At 46.5% G+C, this 16,533-nt stretch overlaps 1 protein-coding gene across 3 annotated transcripts in view; it reads right to left on the bottom strand.

Annotated features, from left to right (window-relative positions):
* The window catches only part of LOC147892924 (Protein prenylyltransferase superfamily protein), a 133,856-nt gene that overhangs the window by 53,887 nt on the left and 63,436 nt on the right, over nucleotides 1-16,533 (bottom strand). For all 3 annotated transcript variants that reach the window (XM_087387124.1, XM_087387122.1, XM_087387123.1), the window contains exons 5-6: nucleotides 349-417; nucleotides 125-202 (exon numbers count right to left, since the gene is read on the bottom strand). In XM_087387124.1, coding sequence (XP_087243250.1) covers nucleotides 125-202; nucleotides 349-417 — 147 coding nt within the window. The remainder of the gene's footprint in view (nucleotides 1-124; nucleotides 203-348; nucleotides 418-16,533) is intronic.

Raw genomic sequence — 16,533 nt, 5'->3', positions numbered from 1 at the left:
CAAAGCAGGTCCTTATGTCAGAAATCAATGCTCCGCCCTCTAAATATCCACCTAATGGGGCACATTTTTGGATAGCATTTTTCCACTTAAATGCATAGCATCTCCAAATTCCAATATTGTTTACCCTGCGAAAATGAAAACAGCAATTGTCTGCGACATGTGAATTTGCCCAGTTCTTCCATCTTTGCAATTCAAACGACACCTGCAAGATTGCATAGGAAACAAATAATCACATGACAAGGAGAATGCTACAGTTTGTAAAGACTCTACAGTGCCAGCATATTGCCATTGAATTGGCATCAACATGCTGCATTCGTATTTACAACCTCTATGAGAAAGTGAACATACCCACGAAGGTGACATCAGTGGCACAAGCCAACAGCAATGGCGCCATGCGCGGTAGTTCATCCGGGATCTCTACAACATCCAAACAAGTAGCGAGGAGATTATCTACAGTCCCAAAGACATCTACATCAACAGTGTGGACAGCATTAACAGAGCCCTACTACAATGCAACTCTTTTGTACAATGTCACCCATCAAGGAATTTTCACACAGGTGCCCTTTTAAAATAGATTCCATTGTATATTAATTAAGCCCAACTTACACGTCCACTATTTTGTGGCAAAGAAGCATATGCTTAGACTTCATGGAACACCAATGGGATTTTCAGGCATCCACCCAAATTAATGAGAAGAACCTTATGCTGCAAAATTCATACTCTTGTCATATGCATTCATGTCTAGAGGCAGATCACATGTATAAAGACACTTACACATTCTAGCTAGTATAAATTTTGCACATTGGCATTTTAAGTCCTAACATTTTAGCATAAGCAACAATGAGCAACATCAATAATGGAAAGGAAGCTTAGAGCTTCCAGTGCAATTATTTGGTTTCTTACATACTTGCTAATCTGAGTAGAGGAGGGAGATACATTATTATTTCATCATCTTTCTTCCGCTAGTTCTGGGGGATCGTATCATTATTCCACCTCAAATCCAATGGATTATTTTTGTTGGAGTAGCATGGAGACAAGATGGAGATACCAAGATGATGAAAAAGATCGATTATTCATGAGAGATATGCCCAATATATAGGCACAAGTTACATCCAAAAGTGACATCATATGTGAGCTCAGATCTAGATCCATAAATTTCTCCTAGTATCTCTTAATCAGGTCCATGATTCTCTCAATCACGCCCACTCTAGCACACCTACTCTCACACACTCCTAGCAAAGGACTCCTAGCCCTTAGGCACACACCCATACATCAATTTGACTCTATATACCCCCCCACAAATTGATGACCTCATCCCTCGACAATAGTACATGGGATGCTCCATGATGGCCCCTACCAATATCTCACTCCTCTCTCGACAGTAGTATCTAGGATGCTCCAAGTCATGGCCCCAACTAGTACTACTCCTGGACTCTTGGTTTCTTATGTATCTTGGGGTTTTCTTGGTAAATTGACTAAGGGTATAGACCTAGGACCTAGACATCTTAAAAACACTCAAATCCTAATACAATCATTTTAGGAGGACTATCCATGGCAGAGTACCATTATTTGACAATACACAAAACACTTTATTTCATTCATTTTATGCATATAGCAAGGGCAGAGTACCATAGTATGTTGAACCTAAATTTTTGATATGGGGAACAATTTCCCCTTGATGAAATATCTTGTCCTTTTCCTCCTCCTCTTCCAAGCTACCATAGTGTGAGGTACATTGTCATTGGAGAGGTTCTTGGTGTAGCCCTTCTTCACTTTACCTTCTTGAATTTCATCAATGTAGACCATCAAGCAATCTTTCTTCTTGTGATTCTTCATAACTCCCTTGGAATGTCCAATCTTCTTGTACATTTGTTCATGTTGCAACTCAAGGAAAATATTCATGGAGAAGAGGGTCTTACCACTTGTCATTGCAACGGCAGTGTCTGCTCTTGTACAATGATACTTCTTAACACAAAAATCCCCTCAGATGATGACTATTTCTTTGCATACATACACTTTGAAATATGCCAAACTGAAATATCAGTCAAACATTCAACTTTCCATGACTTATGGCTTCATGAAAATGATCAAACACAGTCAAAATACAGTAAACTGATCTTCAGAAGTAAAAGCCCCAATTGTATGTTGACTGGTCAACTATCAAAGTCCAAAGATATGAAGGAAAGGCTTGCCATCACAGACTGAATCTGGAGGATGAAATTCGACCAGCAGCAAGCAGCTTTGAGAGGGCTTTCTAGCGCAAATGAAAGCCTGATTTGTGGGCAAGTCCAGTAGCAAAGAAAGGCGGAATAGATGCGCAGGTCGACAGAGAGAACAAAAGCAGATCTGGCCAAAAATTTATCAAATGTGCCTTGAATACTGAAGCATATGAGCTCAGATTTGAACTAGAGGTTCCTCACATTGTTGCCCAGCCACAGCTAGAAGGAATTTCGGAATGATGCCCTGTAGCAGGAGAATGAACAGCAAGTTCATCGGACTGTCAGAGTGGTGGCACGGGCAGCATAGGTCGAATTTCATAAAATGCTTCTAGGTGGAAGTGCGCCCTAGGGAGGTGGTTCTACAGCTCAAAGGGCTCGGGGAATAGTTGCATGTAGAGGGAGAACAAGCTTAAGGAAAAACGGGCATAAGAGGGAAGAAGAAGATGAGGAAGAAGGTGAGTTTGGTAGGGATGATACCACGTGGCAGCACGACCTAGCTAGGATTCCCGGGCTATGGTGGCTTCCATGGCTCTGATACCACATGTTGGAGTAGCATGGAGACAAGGTGGAGATACCAAGATGATGAAAAACATAGATTATTCATGAGATATGCCCAATATATAGGCACAAGTTACATCCAAAAGTGACATCATATGTGAGCTCAGTAGAGCATCTAGATCCATAAATTTCTCCCAGTATCTCTCAATCAGGTCCATGATTCTCTCAATCACACCCACTCTAGCACACCTACTCTCACACACTCCTAGCATAGGACTCCTAGCCCTTAGGCACACACCCATACATCAATTTGACTCGACAATTTTATTGTTAAATGAGTGTAAGTTGGTTTTCTTAACATTTAAGCACCCAACAATAGAGGAGGGGGTGCCCTCTTTTGGAACATTCATGTCAGAAAATATATTCCCGGCCAGCCCATTCATGCATGGAGTCATAGATTTTACCTTGATGATATGGATCTTGACAGAGATGGCACTATTTGTATTGCTCCACATGTCTCTACCTCTGACCATTGTCGGGTCATTCTTACTCCTTTTTAGACCCATTCTTCTCGCTCAACGAGTGTCAGTATTCCTGGCAGCTTCTATACAGAGGATGTGTCATGGGCATCTGCAGTGCAAGGCATGGCTTGCTGGCAGCTATGCAGCCTACAGCAGCACAGCAGAACAGTAGTAGAACTAAGTAGCATCAGCAGAGCAGCACTGTGTACAACAGCCATAGAGGCTGTACGGCAGCCTGCAGACAGGTACAGACACCCTGCAGATGAGCGCAGCAGGTGCAGACTGGTTGTGCAGTAGCTGACATCAGCATCCACACAAGCCTTGACAGGTCAGCATGCTGACATGGAAGGTCGATGCAGACAGCAATTGGGGCAGTAGCAAGTCGGCCAGTCTGTGACAATCTGCTGTCACAGATTGGGTTAGTTCGTAGTAGTGCGTCTGATGGCTGACATCAGCCCTGTCTTCCTCATTCCATTATCAGCCAGGGCAGCGGCAGTTCCAAGGGCTTCAGCACTTTCAACCACAGCAGTTCTAGCAGTACTAGGAGCCTCAGCAGCTCAAGCAGCAACCGACGCAGCAGCTCGTTCAGTTCCAAGGGCAGCAACCAGTAGCAGCATCTAGACCTTCTGCATCAACAGCCTCAGCAACTTCAGCAGACCTCAGTTCTACAGCAGCAGCCCATGTAATTTCCATAGCTTCTCTCGTGACCCTCCAGTCATGGGCACAGTTCCCTACAGTTAGCCTCAGAGACCCAAACCAGCCAGCATAGCCTCAGGCTAGCCCTTCAGTGGGGACCAATACCATTGATGGACCAGATAGTTATATAAAGGGGTATTCTGGTGATTGCAGGTCCCGACCTAAAGATAAAATACAGTAGTTAGCATAACCATGGAGCCTACAAGTAGACCAGCTGCTAGGATCCTAGAGAAGAAAGTTCCCGAGCAGCCCAGGAAGCTAAAGCAACTGCCAAGAGCACAAAAAAAAAGGAAAGGACGAGCGAGATCAAACATTGATACTGTCATTGCTCCGGGCCAAAGCAGCAAAAGAGTAAAGATAGCAGTTAGCATAACCATGGAGCCTTCGAGTAACCAGGAAGAGAAAGAAGCTGCCAAGATGCTAGAGAAGAAAGTTCCCGAGCAGCCCAGGAAGCTAAAGCAACTGCCCAAGAAGCCGAAGAAGAGTGCCTCTAAGCAGCGCAAGAAGCAAAAGAGGAGCAAGATCAGCCATTCATACTGTCATTTCTCCAGACCAAAGCGGCAATCTGCAGAGCCCGACATGTAGAATCCCGTAGGATAGAATAGATGCATCTTGCAAGAGGTGTGAGAGCACAATGAAAGCAATATGTTGTTCTCTATTATGATTGTGAGAGAGAGGTCTCTCTCTTATAGAAAGGGGGAGAAGGTAATACCTTCCCTACATAAGTGGCAATCAGCCCCTACATCAGTGGGAATCAATCCCTACATCAGTGGGATTGCCTTTGTCTTACATCATCACTTAGGTCATACACTAGACACATCATAGCACTTGATGTGCCTTTACAACACACACAAACACACATGTGACTCCCCTAGATGCACACATGCACCATAGAGCAAGCCCTTGATCATACTTATCCCAACACGACATACCAGTTCCACCTCTAGCCAAGCCTTTGTTCCAAGGAAGCTCAAATTTGCAGATATGACAGAAAGACAAAACAATTAGTTCTTTTGCCTTGGCTCAACTAGTTTGAGAATTATTTTCCCTTGTGCAAACCGAGGATAACAAGAAGTGTATCTTAGCTTCCATGCACTAGAAGCCATCGTTTGGTGACACAATTGACGCACAAAGCATTATAATACAATACTAGACGTAGCTCACTATGATTAGGCGGATTTCATCAAGGATATCTGAGCCCCATTCTTGCCAACCTAGTACATGGACCGACTTCAGACCAAGTGCTTTGAGCGCAATCGCTTCACACAAGCAGCTATTTAGTTAAAGTTTAGACAAAGCCCGGCTTACTAAGTTTCTTCACTGTCTCTTATGAGCGAGGGTCATAGACCCAAAGGCCTCTAAATAAGAAATATCAAGAGACCTCAGGGCAAGCAAGTTCCAAGACCAATAGCACCTTCGACAGCAAGCCACGAGCTAACAGTAAGTATGGGGGTTTTCTCAACGACGAGGAGAAGTAGAGGTGCAACAAGGAGCATCTATGTTATCATTGCCATGTGCACGGCCACGATAACCATATTGCTCCCATTCGCATCCTCCAAACAATGCGTACATCATCCCTTCCATCATGACTTGCCATAGCCTCAAGAGCAATCTCAACAATTTCAGAGGTGCCAAAAACTTCAATAAAAGGGACACCCTCTAGGAAGAACCCGTTTGAGTGGTTCTCATGTGTTATGGACAAGTAGTAGGCAAAAATACTCTCTGAAGGAATGTCGTTTGCATTTCACAGTTCTCCAAGTACAAAGTAAAGTCTTCCCTACTTGGGGAAGGGGGACCTTAATGGTACACGGACCTAATCTGGTGTCGTCTACGTTTCTCTAACCCTAAAACTCTCTCTCTCTCTCTCTCTCTCTCTCTCTCTCTCTCTCTCTCTCTCTCTCTTTGTGGTGCATACGCATACGCCTCACAATATGGTTCAAAGAAGGTCTCGCTGCGATTGCAGTTGCATGTTACACTTGAGGCCCCTGCTATTCTGCTCAATTATCATGAGGCAAATCAGGTCATTCGGGAGGATCTTGTACAACTACAGACATACAAGACCTGTCTAGCGAGCTTCTCGTGAAGCTCAGCTTTACAAAGAGCATTGTCTACAGATCTCAAGGAACGATCTCATCAACCCACTTGGCTACACCCATATCCATCTCCCCCACACCTTGAGGATCGCAATCGGGCGATCTCATGTTTCTTCTCACCAATTACACATTGAGACCAGACAGGATGAGGTCATCCCTCGAGAGAGCTGCATTCGTAGTTTATGGAAATGAAACCCACATCTGCCCAATGGCGATCCTCCTCAGTGCATGTGAGACTCTTTTGTCCTCAAGATATAGAGGTCTAACGATGAATCCCTACTCTGAGACATTCAGGAAATGGTCGAGGTAGAACTGTGTCTTGGTGGGGGAGCTCTTGTTCTTCCCCCGAGCCCGAGACGTGTGGAGTTGGAGAACATCTAACCGTATGATACGGTTAATCTCTCTCGCGGGATCGATTCAAGGGGTGCATCCAAACTATACGGAAAGGGGGTGAACCTATCCATATGAATCCTGTGTTGGGTAAACCATGTGGATATAGGTGCATACCATGTGTCCACCCCACCCTCAGCTAGTCGTCTGGATGACTCCAGAGCCAGCCTCGGTAGTCTCCATTGAGGTAAGTCCCAAACTCCATGGATGAAAGTCATTGTCTGAAAGATGGCAATCTGTAGTGGTGTCATGGCGAACTCTGCCTGTACTATCTCATGCGGGACTGACGGCTTGCTTTGAATCATTCTAGATGCCATGGTCACCTATAGCCGCTCAAATCTCCTCCACACTGCTATCAGTAGATCACATCCCCAGAAGGGTATTGTATACATGGCAATTGGTCGCACTAGCATATTGAAAAGCCAGCACTTCATCGGTGGATTCTGAAAGTGTGCCTGGAAACACTATCTCTCCAATCGGGCCAAAGCACCCCGTCCCCATGTGAGTCATGCCTATGTTGCATGTGTCATAGTGAAAAGGGCCCCTGTGAAGACTGCTCCCAAATATGTGTAGGACTACACTATCTCGACTAGCTCGTCTCAATAAGTGAAACTGAATCATCAAATCACTGCATGTGAGGTGTTGAAGACCATAACCTTGGTCTTCCCAAGGTTGATTGTCAGCTCTCTCTCTCTACAAAACACCTCTAGGGCCTCCAAGTGTCTATGCAGCCTTTAGTTGAGGATGAAATAAGGACTATGCCATCATCGTATAGCAATATCTGTATCATGAGATCGGCCAGTAGTGATCCTTCGCCTCCTAGGCAGTCTATGAAAGAGGTGATCTCATCAATGTACATCCTAAAGAGAGAGAGAGAGAAGAAGAAGAAGAAGAAGAAGAATATATTATCGTCCTCTGAAGACCAAAAATCGGCCTATGGGACCTGAGCAATACAAAATCCTCGTACACAAAGACTCCTCCCTTGGAGAGGAGGGTATTAAGAGAAACTACCTTTATGTCTTAGGTGAGTTCCTGTGCTTGAAAAGCTTATAGACAAACATTCCTAAAGCTGGGGGTGACCCGCTATGTAGCATATCAACCAGTCTGTTATGTCCCTCGAGAAGAGAGCTAAATGCTTTCCGGATGTGAGTATAGTAAGGGCATATCATTACCATGTGTTCTTCAGTTTCTGCCATTCCCTCGTCACATAATTTGGCATATCTTTCCATCCTCCTATTTCAATCTGCAGCTGGTGTGATCAGGTGCGAAGTGAGGCCAAAGCTCTTCGCTTATGTATTGCCATAGGTGTGCAAATGTACTTCTGTGTGGCTGTTTCTCTTCCTGTATAAGTAGCCCAATAAGAGAGAGAGAGAGAGAGAGAGAGAGAGAGAGAGATTAACTTCCTCGGGAGGCCTCACAGGCCTATGGGACAAAATATACACCAAAAAGATAAACATCACCAAACATCAGGTATAGACTAAGGGTCTCTTGGAAGTGCATATACCACTCCCAATATACTACGTAAGGTAATCAGCCTATATTACATCAATTTAAGACTGAGAGTCCTTGGGTTTGGATTTAAAATCTTTGATAAGTGCTTTACGATCTCTATAGACAGCCCACTTTCCCTCTTTGCGAGTCAGGGTAAGCTCCTCCAAGATCCATATCTTGGTACCTCTTAATTTATTGCTTTGCATGAGAATCTTGCTTCTTGCCCTCCTATCATTGAGGGCCACTCTAGCTTGTGTCCCAATATGAGCAACAATGGACATGTCCTTTATGTCTCATTCATCTGAGGGGTAGCTGCTATAACATTATCGATTTTCTCTGCCAGGCTCCCTTCATGCCAATCTATAGGTAGTCCTCCAATGCATAGACTTCGGGCATTAGCAACCCTTTTTTCTTGTTCTTGTACTTCTCTATATACTTCACTTTTGTTGATTTTATTGTCCATTGTTGCTGAGATTTCCTCTTTCATCCACTTGTCCTTATTGGTAACCATGTCCTGGACTTTGGTCACCAATTGTGGTGCAGATGCTGCTTCACTGTGTATCTGTCGGACTTCCTATTCGATTTCTTTCTTGCCATTGTTCTCCATCTCCTTTACTTTTTTCGCGAGGGCTGCAAACATGAGTCGGAGCTCCCTTATTTCCTGTTGAAGAAAATATATATGTTCCTGTATATCCAATCCAATCCTTTGCTTGTAATGCAATGTATATGGGCTGGGTGTTGATGCGATATCAGAGTAGGAGGGTTAGCTACTAGGGGTTGTGGCAAAGGTCTTCACCTTTGGAAGCTCCATGACGGCCAGTGAGTAAATCGGGGGTCCTAAACCCAGCGACGCTCAAAGTTCTCGTTTCATGTTTCCAAGTCCTTTTGGGCTAGGAAAGGCGACAGGATGTGCAAAGAGTTCTTCAGGACTCATGGCCAAAGGTCAGCAGGGCAATAGCTCCAATCTCTTAGAGCACAGGATGGTAGTGTCAGGACAGGTCCGGGACTTGGCGACAGATTTCTACAGATCCCTGTTCCAGCAGGAGCCTCAAACCCTCGTGCCCGCCGATGCAGGGAGGAGGTGTGGAGGTATACACCGTCGCTCGTGCAGCCTAGCATGAGTGAAACCCTTCTCGCCCCTTTCACCGTGGCAGAGATGCAGGATGCGGTGAGCGCTTTTGATGGGCAAAAATGCCCAGGTGAGGATGGGCTCTCTAGAGCTTTCTTCACCACCTTCTGGAAGCAGGTCCACCAGCCCTTGCTCGCAGCCTTCCAGCTTATCTTCTCCAGCGGACAGATGCCAGAGAGCCTTGCGACAGGCTTGATTTGCCTCATCCCCAAAGGGGGGGACTGTCAGGAGATCTGACAGTGACACCCTATCACCCTCCTCCCGACTGCCTATAAAATCCTTGCCAAGATGATCAGTAGCCGCATCCGCCCCCTGCTACATGACTTGATCCATGACACCCAGACTGGTTTTGTCCAAGATCGCAGCATTTTGGACAACATTTTCACATTCTCAGAGGTGATGGAGTGGACCCAGCATAGTGGCCAGCACCTTGCCATACTCCTTGACTTTGAGAAGGCGTACGACAGAGTAGACTGGTCCTTCTTGGAAGGTATACTCTCTCGGTTCGGTTTCTCGGACGACTGGATCAAAGGTATTGCTAGTCTCTACAGATCGGCCTCCAGCCGGGTTATCATCAGCGGCAGGATGGGGGAGAGATTCACCCTCGAGCGCTCGGTGCGTTAGGGCTGCCCGCTTGTGCCCTACCTCTTCCTATTTTTTGCGGAGGCCATGACTCACTTCCTACGAGCCCGTACCACTGGTCTTCGAGAGATGCGCTTCCCTATTCAGGACGATGCAGAACTTCTAGACTCCGAGTATGCAGACGACACGGCCCTGTATGTGCAGGATGATATCGAATCACCGGAGCGAGTGAGACTGTCTTTAGAGGTTTTTTGCCTAGCCGCTGGGGCGAAAATCAACTGGCATAAGTCAGTTGGTTTTCTTACGGATTCGGGAGCCAGCTCACACTGGGGTATTTTCCTGGGGTTTCGCTGGATCCCTAGAGGACAGACGACACATTACCTGGGATTCTAGGTAGGTCTGGATATCACGCCAGCTCAGCAGTTCTTACCGGTCCTAGTCTCCATACGACGGAAGCTAGTCTTCTAGAGCACGGCTCGGCTATCTTTGGCAAGCAGGGCCCTTATGGTCAATCAGGTCCTTCTTGCCACCGCTTGGTACGTGGCTTCTTGCTGGTGTTTCTCGAGATCGTGTGTAGCCCAGCTGAGGCTACTGGTGCGGAACTTTCTTTGGTCTGGCTCAGATGGTTCCGGCACCACCAGAGCCCGGGTCGCCTGGCAGACGGTCATTCTCCCCCAAACAGAGGGTGGTCTTGGCTTCACAGATCCAGAACTGCAAAGTCAGGCATTACTTGGCAAGTTAGTCATCCGCGGTCTGACCCCAGGAGGGCAGACGTGGAAGCTCTTGCTTTAGCATGGTCTCAACGCGTGTATCCCCCAGAGAGGGGGTGATTGGCAACCGTCTATCCGATGGATTTTCACTTCAGCCCCACTGACTCAGCCCCGTTCCCCCTTCGTCCGTGGCCTCGTCTCGGTCTGGAGGAAGTTGCGGCACAACCTCTCTCAGGTTCCCCCTAGCTGCCGAGAGGAGATAGACAGACAACCCCTGATCTGGAGCAGCCAGGTGACAGATGATACAAGTCGCCCGCTTGGAGAGAGATCCCATATCCCATGGGTGCTCTGGGCACGTGGGCCTGCGCGCTCGCTCCGGGTTTGGAGGGACGTCTATAGCCAGTTGAGCCCAGGCGAGCTGGCAGCAGCAGTAGGTACAGCACGTGGGATCCAGGCTCGACGAGCGGAGATCGATGCTGCCAATCCTGCAAGTTGGAGGATTCCCATGATCACCAGACAGCTCCTCCCGGGAGATGAGAGGTGGCTAGGGCAGTTCACACCCCGTGGCATTCCTTTGGTGGTTGCAGGCCTTTTCTGGGACCCCTCGATTCACTTCTCCGTCGTCGATGGTAGCCGTCTCCAAAGTAGAGAGGTCGTGATCGACCCCCAGCTTCCCTGGCAGCGCCTTCGCATCACAGGGCTGCAAGGGAAAACGTGGCATATAGACCCCTGATTATGCAGGACCAGGACTGGAGACTCTGGATTTGGGAGGGCCGCTCCTTGACAGAGGCGGAGTGGGACCCAGGGGAGTGGCGCTCGCCACCACTGGAGACCTCAGAGAACCCTACCCCCTTCTTCTCATACAGTGCGTGTACTGGTAGGCGTGCTCTTGGGGCTCTCCAGCACAGGCTACCCACACAGGCACATAGTTGGTATGCCCAAGGGATATCTCTGGTTTTTCTTCGCACATTCTAGAAGACTCTTTGAGCAAGCTAGCGGCCGAGGAAGATCTCTTACTTTCTTTGGAGGGTGGCCCACAAGGGGCTACCAGTTGGCACATGGCTGAGGCAGATGGGGCAGGAGGAGCACTGCCAGATGTGTCTTCAGGAGGAGTCGTCCCTGAAGCACTACCTTTGGAGCTGCTCGCATGGTCAGACAGTGTGGAAGGGAGTCATGGGGATCTTAGCAAGGGCTGCACCTAAGCTAGGACCGGTCACTTGGGGAGCCGTTTGCTGGTGCAGCACCGGGATGGGACATCACTTGGCTTATGAGTTCTCTAGGCAGGATCCAGTTTTCTTCATCACGCAGGCCACCTGGGCATACATGGACAGCTTCCCTTGGCATCTGACAGAGACAGATGAAGGAGCGATGACTCGGCACCCAGTTTGGGAGATCATAGGGAGTATTGTAGGCTGGTATATCTGGACTTCCAGATGCGCGCAGACCTTAGAAGATCAGGCTTTTGGAGGACGATCATTCACACGCTCAAGGGTCAGTGGGAGCAGATTCAGGGGGAGTCACGGGCAGGGAAGGAGAAGAGATGGTGCTTCCTTCGCGACTGGGACCATCAAGAGCTGTTCTTCCAGCACTCTGCTCACAGTCTTCAATGGCATTACTCCCCCCCACCGTGGTTGTTTGTCCACACTCCGATGATTATGCCCTGAGAGGCTTGTAATTATTATTTTGTTATCACGGGCTGTATCCGTTTTGTGATTACAGCCCGCTGGCCTTTAGGCCCTCTTGTACTCTCGTTTTGAAGCAATATAACTAGCACTACTTTTTGCGCAAAAAAAAAAAAATACAAAATTCTTTTTACAAGTACCTATATACCGTGCTATACAAAACCAGCCGTAAACAACCCACTGTGGAATTAGGAACTCTTGCCCTTTGAAACATTCCGTGACCCATCCATGTCACTAGCCGGCTCCTTCCTCTTACGGTTGGGACAATCTCTAGACCGATGTCCCTCCTCTTTGCAAATAAAACAATTGCCAGCTTCATATGAAGCGCGTCGTTCCTCTGGAGACAAGCGATTACATTCATCCTTTTGACGATTAGCTTTTCTATCAGACTTATCCCCATAAGATCCATTCTTAGATTCCTGCTTCTGTCGACCTTTGAACCCAGAAGTCCTCCCCTACATCAAAGCATATGCCGTGCTAGCATTCTCGATAAGCTGAGACATATTGGAGACTTTAGTCTTCGTGCAATAGTCTCTCAACTCCTTAGGCAGCCCGCAACAATATTTCTCAACCTGCTCAATGAAGGGAACAAGCCAGTAGGACCTAACACGCAACAAAGCCACCCAAAACTTGCTGTTATATTCCTCTAAATTGCGGCAATTAATGGAATTCAGCTCATGCCAAGCAGTCATGATATCTACTTCAAAAGTCGTGGTAAGTCACGCAGCCGAAAACACCTGCTTGAAACCTACCCACATGTTTGGTGCGGTGTTTTGCATGAGCATAGTGGTCCACCACTGAAGTGCGTTCCCCTTCAGGAAACTTGCAGCCCGGCGTATTTTAGATGACTCTGTGAAATTCCCTCCTGTGTAGGCTGCATCGATCTACTGCAAAAAGGTCAAGGCCTTAAGTTTGTCCTGCACCCCATTGAATGTCTCAAATTTGACGGCTGCACCTGCCTCTTTAAAGTCCTTCAACTTCCCTTGAGGTGCCAAATTAAACAGGTGCCTGGGCAAAAGGGACAGCAACACTCACTCTATCCCCCACACTACCAGCATTAGGAAAAACTGTACTATTCAGACCTGAATTTTGCATATTTCCCAAAGCAAGGTTACCTGTTGCTGCATTAGGCATACATGTTTGCATCCATGGGGCATAGTCACAATGAAACGCGTTTCATTGAATTTGAAATGTTTCGAAACGTGCAGCATGTTTCGAAACGTTTCATGTTCAATGAAACGTGGCTAGGGTACTGTAGGTTTAGATAAAAATTTGTACTTTTGGACTTAGACTGTAGAGGCGAAATCTCCCGTACGGCGGCGTGCATGTGCAGGTGACAACCCTGCTCTTCGATTACCTACAAATCCAAGCCCACTAGCCTCGACTAGGCCATCCCTTGCGCACAACAACTAGCCATGCAGGGTCTTCATGCTTTTTGACGACACCTGCGCCGCTAGCTATCTCCAAGCGTCGGCAGATTGCAAGGCTCAAGCGCCCTGGCCCCTATGCAATACATGCAAGCTAGCAAGCAAGTACCACGAGCAGCAATCGATTGCATGCATAGCTATTCCAACGCCAATTGAACGACGAACAGGAGCACAAGTGCATCATGGATGCAGGTTCGTTAACGCATTATGCATGATGATAGTAGCCCCTTTTGTTCGTGGATTCACTAGCCCCTTTGGTTCGTATACAGCTCGCTGGCCTTTTGTTCGTTGGCAGAATTTCTACGTGCTCCTCCTTGCCATGTGTCGTTGTGTTGGAGCCTGGCAAGTAGATTGCTGCATGCACCAAGTAGATTGCTGCATGCATGATGCTGCTAATTGCCAACTAGCTAGCTATTAGCTAGCTGCTGTGAGCATTGGAAGCAGTTGGCTGGTCATGTTCATTAGTATACGTATTACTTACTACTACATTCACGATTCACAATAAAAAATTTATTGTAATTTGTCTTGCAAGCTTGAAGCAATAGATAATCAAAGGGATTATTGGTTGTCTCGCAGGACAAAGACTCGAAGTGTCAGAGGGCTACAAAGTAACCTGTAATCAGTTCCAACTTCCAAGGACTTAGGATAGTATAGCTTAGAGATGGGGCGAGCAAAGGACACTGTTTGAGAGCAAGTGCATGTGGAGCAACAATATGATGCTTCGGGTTCGAAACAATGGAAGTGTAAGCATTGTGGTGGCTCACTTTGTGGTAGTGCACCTCGTGTAAGACCATTGAAGGTCCACAGGAGGTGGATCCTGATAAGATACTTGTGCAAGTCCCTGAGGATGAAATGCTTCATCCTATGCATAAGGATGATGATGCATATGCATTCATTGCTGAGGAGCGGGCATCGTTGGCATGTGCCACACGATCTCAGGCACGCAGACGAGCAGGGAGAACAGAACCAACTTTAATAGCAGCTGCTCCAAAAGAACAGGAGACCTCCTTATCATCAGAAGAGGATTCATCCACTTCTGCAGATTCTGATAGTGATGATGGGGAGGAGGAGGAGGAGGGGGCTGAGGGCCAAGGAGAAGATGCCCAAGCACCTACAGATCTTGATTCTTGCTGATTAACTTGCTACTTTCTTTCAGATTTCAGTAGAGTTTGAACTTTAGTTTTGTTTATTATTTAAAGTTCATGCCTTCATTCACTCTTGACTCTTAGAGTTATGTAATCTAGGTTCTAGTCTATAGACTAGCAGACTATTTACAAGAGTAAAACTGAGAACTTGATTTATGTCCAGACTCCATGGTTGTGATTCCTGAACTTGTGAAAATTGAAATATGATAAAGTTTAAGGCTGGAGCTTGTAAATTGTAATCTGAAATCTGATTTTTTGTGACCTGTCTAGTATCTACTCAACTGAAATCTAATATCTAAAATTTAAAGGCTTGATTGAGCTTTGTAATCTAGACTCTATTCTAATTTCTAGCATTGGCCATTATAGGCTTGATTGATAAAGTTGAAGGCTTGATTGAGTTTTCTAATCTGGAGTCTATAATCTATTCTACCATTGGCCATTATAGGCTTTCTGTCAAGTCTTTTTCTATGTTTTTAGCTAGTTTTGCACAGTTTTGGCATACCAAATGTATGCAGGCATAAAATTTATATTTTTTAGACCAAAAAAATACAATCTGTTTTTTTGAAACTTCACCTATTTTTTTGAAACGTTTTGAAACGTTTGAAAACGTTTCATGTTTCAACGTTCTGAAACGTTGCATTGAACTATGCCCTGGGGCTGGCTCCAACATTTGCATACATCATGTTCTGTCCCATGGGCTGTAAACTAGGCTGAAACCCAACTGTTTGACTAGCAGGCATACCCAAAAATTGGGCTTGTGGGCTGACCATAGCTTGAAACACTGAACCACCACCAAAATAACCTGGCTAAACTGGGTTTGCCAAAACTCCTTGCTGTCCGGAAACCATGGACTGAAAATTGTTACCTTGAGTCGGTGCCAGAATCGCATTAGATTGCTGCTGACCATAGGGGATTTGAGAGGACTGATCTTGAAAGCTGACATGTGGTCGCTTGTTAGCTTCAACATCCCTATCCCCATCATCGGGCTTCCTTTTCTTCGGCTGCATATCTGAGTTCATCATCTTCTGGAAGCGAGGATCCATTGTGAACTGAGTGAAAGCACTCATGAAACTCTGCATATGTGCCTTGAATAGTTCCACATCCTCCTCATCCGTCCCATCATCCCGATGCTCTACAACATGCCGGGTCTCCTCTCGTGCACGCTAGTCACCACCAAGAGACTCAGGCATCTACTCTTCCTCCTCCTCAGTAAGGCTCACAGATCTCTCCCTGTGTGACATATTTACTGAATAGTATGTTGTCTTCTTCACCTAGTCTGTTGGACTTGCACCAAGCCAACCACATGCTCTCCTCTTAAAGAAGTTAGGTGCATCCCGGCAATGGAACGACTGAAACCAGCCTCAACAACATAAAGGGTGGTAGGATCCACTTAATTATAGCATACACACTAAATTAACAAGTAAATATGCACCACAACACAAATTACAGGGGAGCTAGAGCGCTCCTACTCAGAAACAAGGACACCGCTTGGCCCCAAACATTGGCGCCTCTTACGGTATTTATTTAACATTCATTTGAAGCCAAGCAACTGATTACAAAGGTCTCTGGGAAGCTACACCACACACAAACCAACGCCTGCAGACTCCCCGTCCAGCCCACCCTGTAATTCCCTGCTCAACTTCAAACGGTGAATGGCATCCAATCACTAGACAATCCTGTATCCTCAGCCAACCAAAGCATATAACAGGGACCCCAATAGCATCCACTGTCCGAACCACTCCTGCAATCGCACAACCAAGTGCCCAACCAGCCAAACACGGCTGAACAACTGCAAGACGAAGCCCTCAACAGCTGAACTCTGGTGCAATCAAACAACCAAACACTTCCCAACGGGTTGCCTCAATCCACAGCCTCTCTAGCCAATGCCCAACAACATAAATTAACCCTTCTTCGCGAGGAAAGAAACCCAAACGCAATAACTAGCCAGCA

This window comes from Dipteris shenzhenensis, chromosome 16 (assembly GCF_047967505.1).
Source record: "Dipteris shenzhenensis isolate YYH24624 ecotype China chromosome 16, Dip_SZ_1.0, whole genome shotgun sequence".
Lineage (NCBI taxonomy): Eukaryota > Viridiplantae > Streptophyta > Polypodiopsida > Gleicheniales > Dipteridaceae > Dipteris > Dipteris shenzhenensis.
This window is presented reverse-complemented; position numbering and strand designations above follow the sequence as displayed.